Source organism: Sinohyriopsis cumingii, chromosome 19 (genome assembly GCF_028554795.1).
Source record: "Sinohyriopsis cumingii isolate HCF-2022 chromosome 19, ASM2855479v2, whole genome shotgun sequence".
Lineage (NCBI taxonomy): Eukaryota > Metazoa > Mollusca > Bivalvia > Unionida > Unionidae > Sinohyriopsis > Sinohyriopsis cumingii.
The window spans coordinates 65,579,299-65,603,833 of NC_142979.1; the positions used below are offsets into that span (position 1 = coordinate 65,579,299).

At 35.4% G+C, this 24,535-nt stretch overlaps 1 protein-coding gene across 1 annotated transcript in view; it reads right to left on the bottom strand.

Annotated features, from left to right (window-relative positions):
- Positions 1–220: 220 nt before the first annotated feature.
- The window catches only part of LOC149775867 (somatomedin-B and thrombospondin type-1 domain-containing protein-like), a 90,690-nt gene continuing 66,375 nt past the window's right edge, over positions 221–24,535 (bottom strand). Inside the window, exon 4 of the mRNA XM_089944061.1 lies at positions 221–6,185. Coding sequence (XP_089800187.1) covers positions 5,900–6,185 — 286 coding nt within the window. The 3' untranslated portion in view covers positions 221–5,899. The remainder of the gene's footprint in view (positions 6,186–24,535) is intronic.

Sequence of the window (24,535 nt, forward strand, 5' to 3'; positions counted from 1 at the left end):
GGTCAGAATGTGTGATACACAGACTTAAAGCAAGAAATTGCCAGCATAAATAAAAATAAAAGAAATGAGAATAAATTAATAAAGTGACAGGAGAAAAAGGATCAGAATAGTAAAAGTACAAGTCATGCATGAAAACTATATCTAACATCAGTGGAGAACCAATGATGTCCGGGAAGACATGCAATACAAGTCATTATCATAGTCAAAACAACAATATAGATCTTTTAAAACCTGATATTTAATACCATAATATTACAATTCTGCAAGATAAGATCTATGCAAGACCTCTAAATTTGATTTTACGTATAAAACACTATAAATGAACTAAAAATGTAAAGTCCTTGTAAGCAGGATATTTATCTATGTAAAGATTGGCTAAAGAAATCATTCATTGTAAAGGTGAAATAGCTATGAAATAATTCATATCAAATAAAGCATTTGATGAACTACTATTTTTTAAATTACTCTTCACGGAATCAGTGACATCGGGCCCCCAATTAATATTTTTCTTTGGCACCCAAGTGGACTTTCTTTCTGACTCTTCTCAAAAGCTTCAATACCATCGTTAAAGAACATGACATTTTAGTCTGAATAAGATGGTAACTTGGTTTTAGGACTTTAAGGAATGAATCATTCTAAGGCACTCTGATTACACTCAGAAAATGGACTGGGTGAAGGCCTGTATCATCCTAAGGCACTCTGATTACACTCAGAAAATGGACTGGGTGAAGGCCTGAATCATCCTAAGGCACTCTGATACACTCAGAAAATGGACTGGGTGAAGGCCTGAATCATCCTAAGGCACTCTGATTACTCAGAAAATGGACTGGGTGAAGGCCTGAATCATCCTAAGGCACTCTGATACACTCAGAAAATGGACTGGGTGAAGGCCTGAATCATCGTAAGGCACTCTGATACTCAGAAAGGCTATATGAATAATGGGCTCATTTCTGTTTGCTTACATATCCAGGAAAGCCTTTACATAACTTAGCAATCAGTATAAGCCTGATAGTCTTTCTTACATGGTTACAGAGGAACAAGTAAAATTCTTAACAGTTACTACAAGTAAGCATTTTTCTGTGGGGTTGTTACTGTGGGAACTTTACTAGTATAATACCATTATGAGCATTCAATTTCCTATTCATTTTTAAGGAAAATTGCTTATATTTAAATTTTTTGAGAATGCAAGTTACTTTTCTTTAATGTACATGTCTTAAAGTGGAGCTACAAGGTAAATACTCTATACAAAGCTATACTTATGTATATACAAACAGATCCATTATGTGACTGTGAAATGTGAATGGTTTACTAAACAAAAGTTAGGTGAATGGTACACATCCTTAACACAATGCAATAGTTAATAAACTCATTTAAATACTGGGAAATGTCTAGATAACCAGACTGAGAAAGTATGCTGGATTGGTTCCCCAATTGTTTTGTTTTTTTTCTTCATAGGAATAGCCTATATAAAAAAAATAAAAACAAATCACAATACACATTGGAAAATACATCATGCAAATAATAACACTCACTTTTTCAAAACTTAATCTATCATAACAAGTTTTTCCTTACAAGAAAACAGACTGATATTTTCCACTTTATTCATTGCCTAAATTGGTTGAAATTTTCCATTTCATCATTTACTGCTATTTTTTGTCCAATATAAATAACAGCAACTAATCTATCTTCAGTATGCAAGACATTCTGAATTATTTCATTTGCTAAATAAATAGTGATTGCCTGGAGAATACCAGTTTTACTGCACATACTATTTTATCTACTTAAACGGTGTGCATTGGACGCAAACTATGTCAATTATGTCATATACTGATTGAGAAAGGCAAATAGAAGGGAAAGATTGATGCATTTATAGTACAATTAAATACACCTATTATGACAGCATTGTAAATATCATGGAGACCATCTAAAACCATCAAGTCAAATAAAATTAATCATGAAAAAATAAAAAATTAAAAAAATGTATCCATTACTTTCTCCAAATATGAAGATATAAATATACTGTATCTTTTATTTTGCAAAAGAACCATCTTGTTTTTTATGAAAGCCATTGTCTTCCTTATTGTAACTGGCACTTTTTGTAATAATCCAGTAACTACAGCACACAGTGGTGGTACAATGGGGTTGGAAGGAGACAACTGTTCCCTGCGCTCTAGGTGAAAGGGGTGGGGGGTGCCCTTCTAGAAGCTCTTTTTGTCACTGAATTTTTTAAAGTATTACACTTTGATCTTAATGTAACATGGGCATCTTCGCTAGCCTTGGTTTCGATAACCCTACCTACACCTTGGCATATCAAGCAGATATTTCTGGGCTTTGGGTCTGTGAATTTCATTGGATGTGGCGGCAAGCCACTGAATCCAATCAAAATTAAGTTGTTCAAATTTGAACACTGTTCCTACATGATCGAGACAAGTGGAGCACACAACTTGAATGGACTGAAAAATAAGCAATTTTCCACTGCCAGTCCATGTTTATACAAATACCTTTCACTCAAATACCCCTGTAATGGCTTCCCTCTTGTACACAGTCATACTTTCAATGTTAAACTTACAAAGTATCCTTTTTAGGTCAACTGCCACCACTGTTCTCAGCTGATGTATAATGCACCATGCAATTGGTTAGCTGGCATTACATACTAAGAGAGGCAACACATGAAATCCAATAGATGTCGCTAGGACAAAGCACCAATATAGCTGTTTGATCCACCAAGGTGTAGATAGGGTTATCGGCACCTTGGCTAGCGAAGATGGTAACATCAGCAGTTCTTCAGAAAACTTATATGGGGGGAGGGTGGTAAGTGATACTAAAAATGGTTTCTTTAATAAAGTAGGGAACCACTAAAAAGCACTGGCCAATGACACCTTGAACCCTTGTGCCACCACTGACAGCACATGGGAGATAAATCTGCATTAACAAATACAACAGGTTGAGTTCATCATACATTTAAGTAGAGGACATTTGATTATAAAAAATAAAAAAAATACCTGAGAATTAAAATATCCTTTCTGCAGAGCAATGACCAAGATGGAAAGGTGATGTGTGTCAAGTCTTACATCTACACTTATTATTAATTTCTGAGTTGTTTGCTACTTTGAATAAATACAACCTTCTGGCTGTAAAGCTGGATTGCAAGATTTTGTGCTGACAACAATATTTACACAAACAAACTGCAGAGTTATCTCAGTCAGTCTATGTTACCATTTATACTTGCTTACAAATCCAACTGCAAACTGGACAGACCAAGAAATGCCCAACATAGTATGCTGGCAGATCTGGGTCTACATGAATTTGTTACGAGTAATCTGCATGGTAATCAACACTGACCCTGATCTGCTGGAGCATTATGTGATGGAAAATGAGGGCCTATGTCATTTGCAGCTGAATTCAACTTTTAATAAGTTATGTTAATGATATATTTGAAGAAAAAAAATCTTTTCAAATTTTATTTTATTTTGAAGAAAGTTGACTCATAAGTACCCATTAATAGTTTAAAAAATCATGTATACAATACCACCCATGGCAGTTTAACTTAAGTGAACTACCAATATTTGCTTTTCACATTTAGAGGTAGATTACATGTGTAAGACATTATATCCCATTGCTTGTTAGCATATTGGAATATTTTCCAACATTTATCTATACTGGCCTCTAATCCTATATTAATCGTGCTGACCTCTAATCCTATATTAATCTTGCTTAAATAAAATCTGATATCAAATTTTGCTGTAAAACAAAATTATTGATTTCCAAAATTGATTGAGAAAAAAAAAAGTGAAATGATTTGTGGCAATCTAACGAAAGAAAATTTTCAGAACATATGACACATGAAAGGGTTTCTCAGATTTACTGACAAAACTTTCCTGTTGTATCCCCCCCCCCCCCCAATGGCATTTTTATACCGCTTTATTTCCTGGTAGAGCATTGGACTTGTAATCCAAAGGTAATGGGTTATCTATTTGCCCAGGCCAGTCCAGGTTGGCTCTCTTTATATGTTCTTGGGAAAGGAACTTAACATCAGTTCTCATTAACTCAGAACGATAAAGCCAAATGCAGTTTTGAAAGTGCAGTTAAAAAAAAAAAAAAAAAAAAAAAAAAAAAACAAGAACAAAAACAACCAACATCTTTATCATACAAGAAAAACAGTCAGAGAGAACAATGCCAGCAAAAACTTTACAGTTAATATTATGAATTAGAAAAAACATTCAAAAATTTAAGAACTGGTGTCAACAATCATAGAAAAGATAGCTGAAAGCAGGTAAAGAGTCAAACCTGAAACTACTATAAGTAAGAAATGGATTGGCATAATGACTTGATTTGAAGTCAGTCACATTTGCAAAAATACAAGCAAAATGAACAAATAAATGAGAACAGACTTTTCAAAAAGACAGCTATGAAAGGATACAGTATTTATCATGTAAATGTGCACAAGTTCTAAACAACACAGACCAAGACCGGCTGTTGCATAAGAACCTTCTTATCAGGGTGCATTCATTCTACTCACTGTAATTATCCAGTGTTAAGCCCATGTCTTGTAATAAGCCCACCCACATTTTTACACAATTTTGACAAATATTTACCAAGGATATCTTTGATAATATACCTACCCCTAGCTTCTGACATATTTGGAGGCTGCCTCCTAGTCTTATAATGGGAGAAATGTACTGTTTGATTTCCAGCAAATACTAGAGTTCCTGACTTGATAAAAAATCATCCAATGGCTGATATCTATCTCAGTTGTTCACATTTATATGCACATTTTACAAAGATATATACAGTATCTTTATCAAATTTCACATAGTTAAATACCATATACACTCATGTACAAATCAGATCTGCAAATAGGGACCCAGATCTGCTGTTGCATTATGTACTGGGAGATCTGGGTCTATGCAGTTTGTTAGGGCTAATTAGTAAAACAAGCAAGACAGACCTGGATCTGCTTGTGCATTATGCAATATCAGATCAGGGTCTATGCTGTTTGCAATTGGATATGACTTGCACAATTGTTGATACAGTAATTCCTTCACATCTCATACAAACAGGCTATTTGGCACATGCTCACTCACACAAAAACTACAAATCATTAAAACTGGGAAGTATTTTTTACTATAAATACATATTTTTAAACTTTACTTTTACTTTCTTGATTACATTATCACTTTTCACAAGACAGTCTTTATTCCATATTTAAAACAATGTTTCAAACTTGTTATTCATTTCAACTGCTCTAAGAAGCAACAAATATTCAAGAAAAGAAAAAATGATAAAACAAAAAACAAACATTTATGCTGGCTTAATTCTTAATAATACAAGATTACTACATAGCTATCAATGCACATGAACAAAATACATTTCTCAGGAATAATACAAGTATGTATTTAAAAAATGACCCACCCACCCCACCTCAATGCTTAAAACATGTTTCAAGGGTGAATTGAGTATCAGTCCACATACCTGCAATTATTGGCAAATTTGGTTGATTCTTTAAACCAGTTTATTTTAAAGATTTCTATCTCTTTATTTCTACAGCTTGTCTATAATGCAAAAAGGACTTTTAACTCTGGTACATAAATATATATCTTGGCAAAAATATATCATCAAAATTGTACAGTGCAATTGTAGTTTGAAATTAGAGGAGAAAAAGAAATGTTTCAAAATGAAATCTAGCTCTTGATGTTTAATGCTTGAAGCAAATGCTTTCATGGTACCAGAGGTGAAAAAGTATACATTTCATGACCTTGAAATGACATTCACAACTTCTCTCAGATCCAGCTCATGTATGAAATGTAGGCATTTACAAGTACTGGAACATTTCTCATTAACAACATTCTATATGCATTACACTAAATCAGCATAACCAAAAGAAACTCTTTTAAATGAGTTAGATGAGTACAAAGTCATGATCTCCTTGAAGACTGCAGGTCTTAGTTTCATCATGTTTTGTAATCATCTTCCACTCTCCTCTGCAGTGAGGTACGGTCTCTGCGCTCCATGCGGTCTCTTTCAAATAGACACCATGACCCTTGCATCGAAGACTGTCTCTCATCATGACCCCTGGCTGGCATTCAACGCAGACCTCAGCACCCTCTTCAAGAACATTTGCCCACGTGCTGTTGGTTGTCTGACAGGCTTTCTTAGCCATGGTTATCTTGAATGTGGCTGAATATCTGAAAATGAACAAACCAAATAAAAAAGAAACATCATTTAAGACAGTAAACCTACAAGTAAAGTTACTGTTCCTCCCCACACCACCCCAATCATAGGCAAACATGAAGCACTGAGGTAAGAGCAACAGGTTAAAAGTATTAGAAATTGGAGAATAACACCCTCTGGGGCACCACATGACCAAGTGGTCTAAAGCACTTGCCTTTACTGATAACTGCTATCTTACCTTTGTCTGTATAGGCATGAGTCTCAGACTTGGTCAATGTGGATATGTGAGAAAGCTGCCAGTAGCTTGGATCAGTGGTTCTTACCAGGGTTTTCCCAGGTTCTTCTCCAACAATGATACTTGCTGCCATGTACAGCCAGCCTATCTTGCACTAAAAAAAAATGGCATTAAACCCAAAACAATAAGAACATAAATGTAACACCCTGTAGGGTACATGTACAAACCCACCCCATCTCACCTCTCATTCTAAAAGACTAAATCTTAAACAGTACTAGAAAAATTACAGAATATTGTGCATGCATGGATAGATATCACAAAGTTCCTGTTATACTTTAAAAAAAAAGAAAATGTAAATGTGTGTGTGATTTGGATTTTTTAACATAGCTTTTAACAATTTTTCAGTCATATCGCTACAATGTCTGCAGTGTGGCAGTTTATAGTGATGTCTAGCAGTGGGGCATCATGCTGCAGATATGGGGCATGATGTCCCACCCAGTCACATTATCCTGACACCAGGCCGACCAGTCATAACACTAACTTCTTAATGCTGAGCGCCAAGCGAGGCAGCTGTTATTACCATTTTTTAAAGTCTTTGGTATGACTCGGCCAGGGACTGAACCCACTACCTCCCACATCCGAGACAGATACTCTAACCACTAGGCCACCGGAGTGGTAAAATTTAAAAGTAAATACAAGGGTAATTATTTCTACTCTTTTTTTAACGAGATCTCTTTTGTTGTTCAGACATACCATATATACTCGAGTATAATTCAACTCCAAATACAGACTGCACAGACCCAGATCTGCCACAACATAATCCACCAGAAGACCTGGGTCTTTGCAGTTTGTAAGAATTCAGTCAGACAAAAGACTCAGATCTACTGGCATATTATGGTATGTCAGATCAGGGTCAATGTTATTTGTAGTTAGACTAGACTTACAAGTGAGTAAATATGGTATTAGAAACATTGTTTTGGCACCTCAATGGTGCATTATCCCATCACCCTAAATTGCAATGTACCACTGGACACAATTGAAAGTGGAGAGACATTACTGTAATGATTAAACACAAATGATACATTTTGTTATGGATCTTTAATGCGTGCTTAAAATTCACTTGCAGAACATTGTACTCAAATGAGCTGGGAACTTTCAGAACCAACTGGTGTTATCTACAGTTATCACTAGGCATTATGACCATAAGAATGATTTTGAAGTCCCAGTGGAGAACATCTTTGATGGGAAAGACCATTATCTTCCTTGTAGATGAAACTAAAGCGGTGTACTTAAAAAGATTTACAATCTTTCTTTTTCTTTTGTAAGGACTAGAGGCACAGCCAGGTATATTCTAATAATAAGTACAGCATTACTTAGTTTATAAGTTTAAAAATGAACTCAACAGATACAGTGCCATATATACTCACTTATTAAGTCGAGTCAAATTGCTAACAACAAAGGTCCTCATCTGCCTAAGCTTAAAGGATCTGAAGACCAGGGTGTACGTTGTTTGTTCTATTGACTACCCTGCACACAGATCCAGATCTGGAGGCACATTATGTGATGACAGATCTGGGTCTGCGCAGTCTGCAGCTGGGCTAGTCTTATAAGTGAGTATATATGGTATGTTCTTTTTGTCAGCTAAATGATACATTATTTAGAAATTCCCTTTACTTTTGCACTGGCATCTAATTTGTAAATCTGATTTATAGAATTATGGGATATCTGCAGGATCAGCAAAATTGTCAAGCCTGCAGCCTCTCGGAAAAATTTACAGTAGGACCTCAAAAACTGGTTTAACACCATTTCTCAGTGCAAGACAGTCTATACTTGGCAGACAGTGTAACTGGTCAAGGAAGAACCATAAATCCAAACAAAATAATTATCTTTTGACCCCTAATATTTTGTGCGTATGTGTGTGTGTGTGTGTGATTTGGATTTTTAACGTAGCTTTAACAATGTTTCAGTCATATCGCTATGATGTCTGCTGTGGCAGTTTATACTGATGTCTAGCACTGGGGCATCATGCCGGAGACATGTCGCATGATGTCCAACCCAGTCACATTATCCTGACACCAGGCCAACCAGTCTTAACACTAACATTTTAATGCTGAGCGCCAAGCGAGGCAGCTGTTCGTACCATTTTTTTTAAGTCTTTGGTATGGCTTGGCCGGGGATCGAACCCATGACATCCCGCATCCGAGGTGGACACTCTAACCACTAGGCCACTGGAGTGGTCTAATATTTTGTACCTCAGGGAATGATCATTACTATTTTACCAATGACTAAATGTACTGGTACACCTGAAAAAGCAATTAATAAAAACTGCAGAACAAGAGTACATACACCCCCAGTCTGACAGTGTTAAATAGTCTCTATAAAGGTTGACTCTAGAAATTACCTACTGAGGTATGCAGCCTTGAACAACAGTTAATGTGCAGAAACCATTATTTTCTTATTTGACTTACCATGAACTTGACCTTCTATACTTTTGACTTCAAAATCTATTGGTTTCCTTCCTACCACAAGTGCATGCCATCAACAATGATTGGTCAAATCACACACACACACACACAAAAACAACATAGATCCTGATCCACTGCAGCATAATGCACCTGCAGATCAGGGTCAATGTTGTTTGTTCTATTGATTACTCAATGTTGTTTGTTCTACTGATTTCCTTCCTACCATAAGTACACGCCATCGATAATGATTGGTCAAATCACACACACACGCACACACAGATCCTATCTGCTGTAGCATAATGCACCTATAGATCAGGGTCAATGATACTCCTCACAAAGTGCACAGACCCAGATCTGCTGGCGCATTATGCACCAACAGATCTCAATGTGTGCAGTTTGCAGTTGGACTAAACTTATAAGCATGCATATACAATATATATATGGTACAACGCTGTATCATTCCTACTTGTTTTTATAATGGTACGAGAGGATCAAAAGTCTTCTCTTAACAAGCATTCTCTGTCACCATTTTGCTTAAGAGGAACTTCATTGATTCACCATAATAGCATCATTTTTTTAGTTGGGTGGGTGGGTGGGAATGTTTTGCTTAAAATTTCCATCATTTCTGTTTTCAAGCGAAAAGTGCATTATTATTTTTATTTCTATCTGTTTTTAAAACCAATCCTTACATCCCCATGCTCCTTTGCAAAAATAAAGCAACAGTGAGGATAAGTCAAATTATAAATCAATTTTTTTTCCTGATCATGTTGACGTTTTGGCACAAAAAGTGGGAGCACAGTCAAGTCTTGGTGTTTGCACAGTATATGGGTTACAAAGACACATTCCTCCCAACACAGTCGGCTGACTGAGTGATAACAAACACTGTCATGCCCTTTTCATCTCCCAAGACAGATACAGGAGTGTTTTTTAAAAGAATTTTCAATCTGAAGTTAAAGGGTGACTGACACATAATGGAAGATGTGTTGCAGTCTGAGTCACTAATTGCATAAATAAAAAAAAGTGTGTGTGTGTGTGTGTGTGTGTGTGTACCAATAAACAATGATGTACAAATTAAAACAATACAGAGTTCAGTGTGGAAACATTTGCCTGAGCAGGAAAATCTTTGAAACCTTGGTCTGAAACTATTTCTTTATATACACAAACATATAACTGAATGAAATTATTTTTATGGATGTTTGAGGACATTGTTTTGATTTTAATTTAATTACTTTACCTTTATATTTATACTATAATACTCTCTGATGCAGCCAATGAGAGAGAGAGAGAGAGAGGTGTAATGTGATGGTGAGCTACTGACGGCAGTTTAATGAGGAACTGGTGTACCATGTACTTTTACAAGGCAGTACACTTTACAGCTTGCATGCAGAGCATAATAATGAGGGATAATGTATATTGTACTTCATTGTACGGCAGTCTCACTATAATGCAGTATACTCTATGGCTCCCATGGAGATAATGAGGGAGTAAAAGAATGAACAATATTTATTGTTTTCACTTTGCAATGTATTGGAGACCTGAAGATAAACGCTTGTGAAAAATTAAAGGCTTAAGAATACTTTGTAAAAATACTGACATCTCTGAGAAAAGGGTCAGTGGCTATTTGCTAATAGTGATTATCATACCAATTGGACATGGGCTTAAGAATGTGGCTATAACCTTACACAGACAATTAAACTTGGTGCGCATGTATGCCTTTTAAGGTTTAACAAATGTTGTTCACAGAAGCCAGGGGATACCACAGCACTGAGCACTATCTACCTCATCTATATATACTGCAGCACTCTCTTTCAATGATTACATGCAGTTGCTCATGTGTGTATATCAGTACAAGAAAAAAAGAGCAAAAGCAAAACGGTGAAATGAAAGAAAGCAAAAACATGAAAAGCAATTTTTTAAAGGGTATAAAAACAACAGGGTGATTAAGATTTTTATTTTTATGGGAAGCTAGTTTAGGCCTGACATTATTTTGTGGGAACTGGTTCCTTGTAAAATGACCAGAGGAAAAGAGGAATATTTGTAATAACTAGCCATTGTCTGAATCTGGATCAATAAAAGTGCATGTGTCTTGTCAGTTCTGGACAGTTATATGATACAAGGAGGTAAGGGCATGCCCACTGGATGATGAATTCACTCCATTACTTTATGATATACCATATGTACTCACTTGTCAGTCCAACTGCAAACTGTACTGATCCAGATCAGTTGTCACATAATCTGCCAGCATAACTCTCACTGTGCAGTTTGGTAGGAGCAATCAGTAGAACACACAACAAAGACCCTGATCTGCATGGTGCATTATGCAATGGCACACCAGGAGCTATGTTGTTTGCAGTTTGACTGAACTTATAAGCAAATACAGATGGTAATGACACATCCCATAGTTTCTTTGAAGCTGATCAAGAGTGTTCTTTTCTGCCTATAATACCACTTGGCAATTGCCAGAGTTTGAAATCTGTCATACACAGTCTTTACTCCCATAGTTACAAACATAGTGCTTGTTCTTTCTTCTACATGTCTAAAATAAAATGTCATTCTTAGCAACAATTTTTATAATTAAAAAAGCTGAGATCTGAAACATTACTTTTCTGGCACAAAGTTGGCAGTAAAACCAGGGATGTGTAACACATCATTATTTTTTCCACAGATAAAATGTTCCAAGAGAATATCTCCAGAGAACTAAATGCTGGTCAGATCAAATTACTGGGCATAGATCAGTCCCCTTTGTCTCCAAATCAAAGGTGTAAATGAGAACATAAATGCCCTGTTATGATAATTGTCTACAGACATGTCTCAGATACAGTACAGCATATGATTTATGTTCTTTAGAAAGGATTCTCTAATTGGTTAACCCGTTTCAGTCACACATATAAGGAGGGCTAGTAATGACAGAACTTCATGTAGATTGTTTTAAAAGCAGGTTGTTGAATTATTATCTAGTTCTGTACCCCAATAGTCACTTTCTAATTATATCTTAAACCCACTAAACTGTGAATAAGCAAGCCTTATTTATGTACTTTTTTATTTCTACAAGTCGTTTTAATTTCTGCCCTGTTCTACAGCAGTCTTAGGTTTTGTTTTAGTCAAGTTTTACTGTTAATCTTAAAAGGATGATATTTTACATGTTAACACTCTGAAAGAATGCCCAGTATTAACTATTTACACTCATAACTTATATTTTTTTTTTCTTTCTTCTTCTCATTTTTGGTCCCTAAATAAGCATTTGTTAGGTAACAGTGCATGGAGCAAGTCAGGCAGCCTAGGCAATTTAAACTTTTAACTCCTGGCATGTAAATGTTGTCACCTGATAAGACTAAGGGAATAAAAAGCAACAAAAAAAGTGTACAATTTCATTCACATCTTTAATCTTGACAAGTTGAGAATTTTATAATTTTGGCTATGAGCTATCTGTCACTGCCACCTGCATGGCTATCTTACAACCACAACTTTCTGAAGGAACAAATTAATATTTGAAGGATATTGTTTATTTTGATAGTTTCTGGCGCAAAAGCCAGTAAGTTCTGAAAGACAGTTATGACCACTGGCCAGCTGGCACAAAGGGGAGTCAGAATTGCAAAGACAAGATAGCTGGGTTTTGTCAGGGTTAGACCTATTGTACACAAGGCACAAAACCTAATGATCTGTACAAGTCTATTTCCATTTTACCCTTTACCATATTTCTATAATACAATCAGCTGTGGCACAATGTGCTCACAAAAAGGAGTCTATGTTGGTAAACTGAAAGCATGTCACCAAAAAATAACACTGACCCTGATTTGTCAGCATATTAATGTGATGGAAGATCTGTGTCTATGCCAGTTGCAACTGGGGTGGTACTGTGATGTTACAATGCATTTTCAATGCAAAAGCATCGATGTTGGAAATCCATCAAATTTGTCAGCAACTGCAATCAGCATTATTAACAATAATCGTAAGTATAAGTAAGCAAGTAAGCCATCAGGAAATCATGGATGCATTTATAACTGATTTGGACACAAAAACTTGTTAGGTTAGATTAAAATATTATTTATTAATTAATAAGTAGAATATTGTTTCTTAATTAGTCATACTTAAAAAGGGAATCTATCATCACATCAGAAAAGCACACATACATGTGCAGTAGGTGTTGGCAATGTAAATACTACAAAATACTCTGTACCTCCAAGTTAGTACGTCATAAAAACAACAGCAGAGAAAAATGTTCAAGTTTTATAGCAGTAATTATTTAGTGATATTTCTTCCCTTACTCTAACATATGCCAATATCAGGGAATGTTTATTTTATGCCATTTACTCTGAATGGAAATGGAGTAGGAGTAATGTCCTCCTACAGTGAAAAACATTGCTATGATAATAAATGCGTTCATATATTATCATAAAAGAAGGTTTATTTTAAATATTGCTGACTGCCATTTATTTCTCCCTTGCTGATATTCTTCCAAGAAAATTAGCTTCTGGTACTATTCTTTGTACAAATTCTGTACAAAATGAAAAATATACAATTTGCACAATATGCAAGACAACACCAGACTGTAATTTTAGATATCCTTTGTTAAACATCTAAAGAGTAAATGATCACACAAATTAATAGGTACTTAAACAAAGTTTTAAAAATTCAATATGAACACTTAGGTTTACTTCTTAAATCTAGAAAGGAAATGAAAAAAATTGAACAGTTAAAATATTAAAATTAATTGTTTCAACTCAAACTGTTCATTCATGGATTTTTAAATTTGTATTTTGGAATATACTGTGCTGCTCTTGACACAAAGTTAAGAAGAACTTAAGAGATTTTTTTGTTGCTTTTTGTATCAAGCACCATAGTTGATAACTGATACAGATAAACTGTAGATTTTGATAAGTTAATTAACATGCTTTTATTTCTAATTTAATTATAGTAGAAACATTACTTATGCAAAAATGCCAACATGAACCCTGATGTGTTTGGAGTGTAGATACACATACTCACACTTATCTAATGTATTGCTTTCGTTTTGGTGTTTATAGAGCGCATCAACACAAGTTGGTTATATAACAGGTACCATATGTACTTGCTTACAAATCAAACCCAACTGCAAACTACTCCAACTCAGCTCTGCCATCACATAATGTGCTGGTAGATCTGGGTCTATGCAGTTTGTTATGGGTAATCAGTAGAACAACATAGACCTGATCCACTGGTGCATCATGTGACAGTATATCATAGTCTATTTTGTTTGCAATTTGAATGAACTTATAAGTGAGTGTATACAGTAGTGAGAGCAATGTGCCTTGCCAATAGGACACACCATGGCAGTCAACCGGGAATGATCTGATGGTAGGATTCTAACCCACACTATTTCAATTGGAAGTCTAGCATGCCAACCACACTACCACTGCACCTTGTCCTGCCTAGTGCAAGTATACAGTGGATGCTTTTGTGGTGATTTAGCATATTAATCTTGCACCTGTTCTAAACCCAAGAATGTTTTAAAGTGTTCTTATTCTATACCCAAGAACAGGTCTAATCCAAAACCAAACAATAAGAATATAAACATTGTGTATATTGACAATCCAGGACCTATATGTCAACAGCAATATTATCATCCACATTTACAAATACTGACTTCTTTGTGTCAACAAGAAATCAGGGCATGGGTAGGATAGGATGAACAAACCAGAGATTTAGTATGTCAATTTCAAGTAATTGGGACACTAAATGTCACACAACTGCATTTGATTGTGTTAAAGTTTTTTAAAGTTATTTTTAGCTATTTCAAAACTCAAATGGTTCGATATCTAATGTTATGACCTTGAACTACTACATTCAAATGGGCTGATTAATGTTTTAGTTTCAGGATGTACCAAATTGTGTTCGTTTTCTAACACCAATAATGGATTCTATTGGGTTAGATGTAATGGCTGTAGTCATTGTAGTCAAGGCACTGTACATGTGGCCAAAAGTATCTGGGTTTCATTCCCACCATGGGAATTAGCCTTGATTAGCTACAGTGGTGTGTCTATGGTTAGGGCGCTTCATTTGCCTTAGCAGGAAATAACTTTAAAAGTGTTGCTGTGTTATAAAACATACCCTGCTCCCCTTTTCAAAAGATTTAATTTGGTTTGATGTTCATTTTATGACACCTGATTGACATATCCCATTATGGAAAAAAGTGATCATTAGGTTTAGTCACCACACAAATGGTTTAGTTCAAGAGTTTGTCAACAAACTATATCCCAGGTTTTTTTCTCTCCCTTTTTCTTACAAATATCCAATTGCAGATAAACTAAATGCTGCAACGTTATGTCCCTGCCTAGTATCTCTAATGTAAATTAAAGTAACCAAGTCTCCATAATTGGATTTATATTGATTGTATAGGAAACTTTCATGCACCTATCAGATAAGTAACAGGTGGCATTTATTAACTGTTCTTTTACAGTATGTTGTTGCACCACAAAAACCACCAGGTATCAGACAGGAGAGTTTAAATTGTCCCACTGATCTAGTTTTACCTGTGGCAGACCGATACCTGTAGCCCTGTGTTTGTGACATAGCTGTTAAATCATGTCAATCAAAGGGAAGTAAAACACAATCCACCAGTTACAGTTTATGTTCATTGTACCACTCTAGACAAACAGAGGAAAATTAACAAACCTGATTTTGTATTTTAGCCACAAATTTGTGCATGCATTTGTGGAAAGTTGATTAAGAATTATACATAAATCAGTGTACAATTATGCCACTATTCCTTGGAAAGAAAAATAGTAAATCGTTTTTGTTTAGTGTAAACTGTATATCTGGTCTTATTAAAGTTGTTACAGAAAAAAGGCCTTAATTAAAGTGCACAAATTATTCCGATGCAATGGTAACAAATTTAAACTAGCAACAAGCAAGAAGAAAAAAATATATGTCAAAACTAAGTTTGTTTGACATTTACTAATCCTCTGTTGACCACTTCTTACAGGTGGCCATGTAATAGTTAATTAAATGTTTCAGACATTTGAAAGGTAAACAATTCAGGAATGGAAATAATACAAAAATATTAAATACAACGTTGAAGTTGGCACTTGTGACAGCGGGGTTTATGTTCCAATGATTATGGATTGGAATGGAGTGACAGACACAATAATGGCCATTTCTTATGTAATAATCTACTTCTAAATACTAAAATGAATTAAGGAGCAACAAAGAGCATGAAGGAAGATAATTAGTACAGAAGTCAAAGCTCTTGTTGACTTGTCACAACATAAAAGAGATTTAGATAGCCTTGTCAAGTATTACCTCAATAAACACCACCTGGATTACCTCAATGAACACCTGTGGCCTTATCATAGAGTATTGTATATACTCTGTTAGATAACACTAAATGGAAATACTGTCAATTAAAATCATCCATTTATATTGCCCAGACAAATTTGTCTGGGTTTTGTTTATTTATTGCTATTATAATTGTAATTAAATGGCTAGTCCTAGCTCAGCTGTTGTAATTGATACTGCTGCTAGGAGGTAAATCCTAGGTAGGTCATTTTGCACTTGCAATAACATACCTATTTGATGACATAATACTGATGCTATACATTTAAGAAATTATTATTTGGATAATAAACACACACACAAATGTTATTAACAAAATCTCCTCCATCACATGTATGTAAACACATGAAGCAATGCAAATTTTAGGCTGGGCAACTGACCCTCTATTTTAAGCTTTTGAGCAAGAAAGTTGCCCTCTCAACAAAAAAATAATCAAAAACTTCACTATGGTTTATTTAACTCTGACTAAAATGTAAACACCTCAATTAAAAGAATGTGTTCGCTGCAAATGAAGCATACAACATTCACTTTCACTGGCAGAGAGAAATGTATAACTGATTTTGATTAGCTTGTGAACCATTCGAGAGCATATAGTTGACAATCATGTAAAATGTAAAAAAAAGATTCAATTTTCAGCATTTGTATTCAAAGTAGTGAATGGGGAGGACTGGCAGATTTTTATGAAAACGTTGTCAGTTCATCAGTTGATATAAGCAGACTGGTGATAAGAATCATGGGAAAAGACAGGTTCCTAAATCTACATTTTCTTATGACACTAATTCACAGACAATCCCAAGAACTAAGGTGAAATGATTCACTGATGTTATCAATACATAGATAATTTTATCATTGTTATACACACGTAGATAATAACACTAAATCAATTCAACAACTATGTACCATGTAAAAGTTAATTTTACTCTGCAATTGCTATAAATTATTATTTTGCCTCCTTATTTGTTGCGAGTCTTGCTGTTTGGCATTTAATGCCATAGTTCAGCACATGACAGGTTATATATGGCGGCCAGTTATTCTGGTTTATCTGGTGGAATATGAGCCTGGGAAAACCTCAGGAAGAATTACCAACCCAAGTGAAGTTATTGGCAAGCTTTTTCACATACTCACGTTGGCCAAGCCTGAGACTTGAATCCACATGGCCAGGGGTGAGATGGGAGTGATTGGTAAAGGTGAGTGCCTTACACCACTCAGCCATCTTAAAGTATTGATATGTATCATCACATCATAGCTTGTGTATTGCTATACTTATCAGTGAATAGTACAGGTGTATTGTTTCAGTCACTGCCATGTACAAATTTAGAATATACCAAAAATGTTTGAACTGGATCAAAAGTATTTGCTTTTGTTGGTATTGATGGCAGTTTTAACACAGTATTGTTTGTATTATGCCAAGGAAATAGGAACTAAGTGCCTTTCCCAAGAACACACTCAGGCAGCTGACCCGGGCTGACCTGGGCAGGTATCCAACCAGTAACCCTTGCATTACAAAACAAACTACCAACTAAGTTACCTTAGCTCCTGGATCAAGAGAAGGAAAATCAGAATTAAAACAATGCATCAATTCCGAGTAATACTTATTTTTTTTAAATCTTGCATCTGACATAAAAATGTCATGAAAAACAATTACGATGCTGTCAATACTGAGAACAAAGTAGAGGCATTAGAAAAATCCTACATCAATTTTTGTTGTCTGTTCCATATAAAGATTATTGCAAACAACTAAAAAAAACACTGATAGAAATTTATGCAAAAAAAACCCCAAAACAAACAACAACTCAGGCAGTCTAAACTCAAGAAAGTCTGCAAAGTTCCAAAATTACTGATGAAAAATTATATTACAAAAAAGTGAAAATCGTTATGAGTATTAATTCCTTAATTTTAATGTAAATGTAAAAAACTGTTTCAAGTGATTGAAAATCAGTTGAACTCTGAGGTTAATCTACAAGTGTCCCAAAACATCATTTTAAATGCAATGGAAATAAAGTTGTCAAGATAAGTGCAGTGTGGTTTTGATTTTTAACGTAGCTTTAACAATTTTTCAGTCATATCGCTACAATGTCTGCAGTGTAGCAGTTTATAGTGATGTCTAGCACTGAGGCATCATGCCGCAGACACATAGCATGATGTCCCACCCAGTCACATATCCTGACACTAGGCTGACCAGTCCTAACACTAACTTCTTAATGCTGAGTGCCAAGTGAGGCAGCTGTTAGTAACATTTTTGTAAGTCTCTGGTATGACTCGGCCAGGGATTGAACCTATGACCTCCCGCATCCAAGGCGGATGCTCTAACCACTAGGCCACTGGAGCGGTCACTCAGTGCCCAAGTCTCTCAATCTACCTGTAAAAAATCCAAGACATTTATAAATAGTTGTCTCTTACCAAAAAAGTATGATAAAGAAACAAAACGGGAATACAAATCTTTTAACTCTGAATATACTATAAACTTTGCTCGACTGTTTTGGTGAGCAAAGTGGTTAGATCATCCACCATGGATGCAGGAGGTCATGGGTTCAAACCCTGCCAAGTCATATCAAAGGCTTATAAAAATGGTGCCTCGCCTGGCATTCAACATTAAGAGGTTAGTATTAGGACTGGTCGGCCTGGTGTAAGGATAACATGACTAGGTGGGACATGATGCTACATGTCTGCAGCATGATGCCCCAGTGCTAGACAACCCTATAAATTGCCACACTGCAGATGTCATAGCGATATGACTGAAAAATTGTTAAAGCTACGTTAAAAATCCATATCACACAAACACACACACACACACACAAACTTTGCTCAATAAGTAGCTGAAAAAGTGACCCTAATATCTTTTTTGTCTTGTTGGAACAGATCAAAGTGTTTCACAGGAAAGGAGACGAGATATTTTTTTTTATATTCTAAAGGACATGGTCATGTATATATCATTCTAAACCAAATATAACAAAAGAACAGACAGTGACAAATTATAAATAATTTCTTATAAATACTGACATTCATCATGTCCAACAGACATCAGCTTTTATCAGTTTAGAGACCTATATCTGCCATCAAATATAATGTTCTGAAAGGTCAGTGTCAACACTGTTTAAAGGCAGGTAAACAAAATAAACCAGTGAAAAATAAATGGTATGCAAAATAAATGATAAAAGAATTAAAAGGTCAAGCTGGGCAAATTTGTTGGCAACAGAGGTATTCTACACTTGGCTCTTTTTGACCCAACATGGGGGGGGGGAGTGGGTAATGATTAATGGGTTACAGGAAACAAACATACCTGTACCCCATGTGCTAAAGCCATCAAAATATCAGTTGGGGAAGTGAGGATCTGAGCTCCCAATATCAACTAACTGATGTCAGAAATACCTGATTTTAGATCAAAGGTAACATAACAAAAATATTCTTGCTCTCATTTCTTGATACACAATTATAAGAACTGTTGTTTTTTTTATATTCTTGCTTGCTCCTATTTCATTGTGATTTTGGCAAGTGAAACGAAGAATGTGATTATAGTTCATCAACTGTGATTAATGTTGAAAACTGCAGTTTTGCTTGTACTCAGAAAAATTGTCATTGTTTGTCTACTTTATCAAAATCAGAAGTTTTATATAAAAAAATTGCTTTGAACAAAATCTAGATTTTTTTCTTTACATTCTTTATAAATTTGGAGTAAAATTTGACATGCCTGGTAAAAAAAAATTTTTTAACTTGTTCCAGGTTGCCGGACTGGAAATGTTTTCATCCTCTGGAGTATATCAGTATATGATTGAGACTAACACTGGCAAGGGAAATTATTCACCATTATTCTTAACATAAAATTGTATACATTGACTAATTAGACCCAAATCTGTTAAGAAAACAATTTTAATTAATATAAAATGCAGTACTTTGACTCAAAATGTAAAACTACATCAGAGCACATTCAAATGACAAAGATAATTTTAGGCCTCAATGGTCACAACTTTTACCTCCATGACGGACAACCTGAGTATGTTGAGCTAATGTTTATCATGGCATACTAAGAAGAAAAAAAGCAGAAAATGTACTGATACAGATGCACAAAAAAAACACATTTTCAGCTCATTCTATCCAAGTAAGATAATTTCAAATATTTACTTAGCTTATAAGAATCTAGCTTGCCAAAATTCAAATGTTTAGTTTATCAATAAATTACTAACACTGACCTACAAAGAATAAACAAAAAGCTATGCCAATGGTTTCAGGTGCACCACTCATTAAAGTATCCACAAATTTTAAAAAATTCTCATCAGTTAGAATCACAAATTACATAAAAATTGGTAGTATGGGTACTTGTTATAATAAACCACTTGTCCCATCTGATACCCACTCCATCCAATGAACAGGCAAAGGGTGGGCTTTTTAAATACTTTTCACAGCTGATTATAGTGTCTCTGCACACCCTATATGTGTGTGTGTGTGTGTGTGATTAGGATTTTTAATGTAGCTTTAACAATTTTTCAGTCATATCGCTGCGATGTCTGCAGTGTGCTGTTTATAGTGATGTCTAGCACTGGGGCATCATACCACAGACAAATGGCACGATGTCCCAGGGCTCAAAATTAGCGGTAGTCCACTAGCCCGAGGCTAGCTAATTTCCTGTCGGACTAGTAACTTTTGTAATGTTAATAGTCCAATGGGCTAGTAAGTTTCGGTTATCAATAGTCAGTGTTTGTTTACGCCATTCTCTAATAAAGACTCGACTTAGCAGATGTTCTGTAGAATCAAAGCAGTGGCCATTGTAAACACAGTCAAAAAATTTTAGCATGAGAAGATGAAGTCAATTTCTGCCTCAAGAAGGTGCGTTTCTATAACAAGAATCCACCCAATTTTGTGCTAATTAATCTTATAACGAATTAAATGAAAAAATGACATGGTATCACACTTTATTCACTCGACCACAGTAACAAACTACAAAGCGGTATACCACACAAAAGAGCATTGAGGTTCGATTAATTAGGAACAGTTACCAAACTTATGACTTATGATACCGTAATTTAGCTGTTAAATACAACGCGCTGAGTGTCAGATGGCTTCGTTTGATGGGAACACACCTTTTCCAAGCTGAAACTAACACTGTCTTCTGATGCTAATATTTTATAGCAGTGTTTACAATAACCACTGCTTTGATCATGCAGAACATCTGCTGAAATAAAGTCTTTATTAGGGACAGGCCATTTAATTGGTGGGGGGCAAATATGCGTGTTTTGAAACATGTTTCTTGCTCTGACTTTTTTAATATAAAGGACACTGTGCCACTCCTTTTCTTGCTTTAAATAATTTGCATCAGCTATACTATAAAATCTTGTATTTCAAAACAAGGCACAATTCCCTCCTTATAAGACAGGCAAAATGTGGTATTTGATAGAAGGTGCTCAGCCACCAGAAAATAAAACAAAAGTTGAATGAGAATGATGGGGAATAATTCTTATGATAGGGAAAAGCGTAATGGAAAATTTCAGAAGAAAAGGACAAAAGACAGGGAATGGCTGAATTATGACGAGCAAAGGAACGTTATGTGGTGTAACTGGTGTACGCAATTCGCAAAAACAAACACACTGAAAACACCCAGTTTTGTTGCGGGTTGTTTGAACTTTAAAATCGAATCGGTAAACGTACATGAAAGCTGTGTGACATTTTGTGAACAGGACTAGTAAAGATTTGGCAGGACTAGTAAATTTCTCAATATACTAGTCCTCCTGGGTACAAAGAAATTTGTGTTAAATTCAAGCCCTGTGTCCCACCCAGTCACATTATCCTGACACCAGGCCAACCAGTCCCATCACTAACCTCTTAATGCTGAGTGCCTAGCGAGGCAGCTGTTAGTACCATTTTTGCAAGTCTTTGGTATGACTTGGCCGGGGATCGAACCCACGACCTCCTGCTTCCGAGGCGGATGCTCTAACCACTGGACCACCAGAGTGGTTACACTCTATATGTTACGGTTATGTTGCCCTTGCCAATTATAGAATTCTTGCCAAGTGAGCTGGCAAAACAGATTATTAACTAATTATCTACAAATGTAATTGATCTCCTTTAGAATGTGTTTCATCTGCCAATATTTCAGCAATTTCCAGCATGCCTATCATTGGGTGAAAGTTAATTATATTTGTAAATTGTAATACCCCATGTATCAAAAATCTTGGAAGATACAGATTATCCACCCATCCACCTACAAAACAAGTTTGTAGTTTGTTAATAACAAGTCAAATGAGGAAAAAACTAATTTAAACATCATGATGGGAGATAATTCACAGTGTCAACTTGACAAGTGGAGGAGACTGGACTGGGTATTAACAGTAACTTTTGATGTGAGGGTATAACTTGCACCAGGTGTGATTAATGCCACCTTATTGCAGTGTATGATTGACAACATCTCAAGAGATATCATATATATGTATTATCTGGTTGGGGCATCACCCTATCAATTGGGAGTTTCCAATCCCAGTATGGGCGCTGGAATGTGCAGGCAGGCGATAGTTGTCTTATCTCGCATTCAGAGGTCCTAGGTTCGATACCAAGCAGAAACCCAGTATGGAACGAATTATTGATATGCTTGTTTAGCGGTAGGGTGGGAATAGTTCTAGTACTATTAGTGGTAATCAATGTCCCTACATTCATCAACCATAGGGATTTTAATATACATCCTCGTAATAATATATATATATATATAAGTATATAGTCTTTAGAGTAATTCTCCTTAGGCCAGTGCTTGGAGTAATGCTACATTACTCCCTTATATAGATATAACCTATCAACTGGGAGTTTCCAATCCCAGTATGTTTAAATCCCAGGAAGAAGTAACCAAATTATGTTTGCACATTATCACTGCTGGGTTCTTTCCACCATTCACTTTATTTATTACATCTGTAAAATCTGAGCATTACTGGCCTACCAGTTGAGAAGAAATCGGCCTTTAGTATCCCATCATTCGTGTTATTGCCATGCAACTGCTATGAAGTTTGTTCAACTCGACCTAATCGTCGTGTATGTGAGAAAGAGAGCACGTATGTATACTAGTATTGCAAGTGCAGGTACGCAAGCTTGCTGCATTTTCCTATTTTTTTTTAAATAAAAGAAAATTATTCCAGCAGTTAAACAGTGCCAAGTGTTGTGGGGCTTGGGTTCACTGCATACAGTACAATCATACAAGATGTATAATAGTAACTACAAGCAGATAACTTAGGTACTAATTTAGCATTCCAAGTTACATTTAAGTTATAGTATATACAACAAAGCTTAGTCAAGTTATGCTATGGAAACCAACGAAAGGAGAATGGACAGTCAGTGACCGTAACTTCTGTAAATGGTCCTGTGGAATGATGGAAATCCAACTGATCTGCAGAAATGAAAGTCAGGGAGACAAGCAATCAGGGGCCATAACTCTTGCAAAGAAGACAAAGGCTGTATGTAATTTCCAACTAGTTAATGATTGCTTAGAATCCATTCAACACTTCAGATGAGAAAATTTAGGCTATTAAGGTTTTATTCAGAACAAAAAAAATAAAAATCTAACTAGAGTATCAAACATACCATTATTTGTATTTTGAAGAATGACTTTTCACAGGCTGCTACAGTTTTATTTTGTTTATACCAACAATAACCATTGTGACAATGTTTGGAAATTAAAGGTTTCTTTTGAAATTGCCCCTAGCAACAGCATCCCTGATTCAGCTTTAACTCAGGATCATAATTATATTGGGGTGAAGGCAGAGTAATGTAACACATTATTGGCTCTTTCATTCTCATGAAATGGGAGCCTAGACTCTGATATAGAAGTTTCTCTTTATAGCCAAATATTCTGATATGTGACCGCTTGTTGCAAAAAATGTTTAGCTCTTCAAGTAAAGTGCTTAAGGCAAAGTAGTTAATTTGAAATTAATTAGCTCATATTAAAAAAATTTACAAGAAATTTTCCACATTATAAATCATTTTTGTAAATTCTAGTACATATTAAATCTTACAAAGGAGTTTAAGTGGAGAGTGGATATTTGGCCATAATTTGATTATAGAATATGTTTTGTTCATTTTGGTTTGTATGCTGAGCAAGACAATTGTGTGCAGTTAATACAATCATACCATAAGTTAACTCTGCATTAGCCAAAGATCTTCAGGGAATGATTTCTTATAGGTCTACTAGAATCATTTATAAGCTATGGTCAGTCATAGTGTAAGCAGAGTCAGCATGAGAAATAGAGGGCTTCATATTGAATTAATTAAATAAGTAAAAGAAACGCCCTCTGATTTCTCTAATTCCACAAGCAGAGTGCAGTTACATCAAAATATGGCAACATCAAGAATCTTCCCAGGGACCCAATGGAAGAAGCCCAAA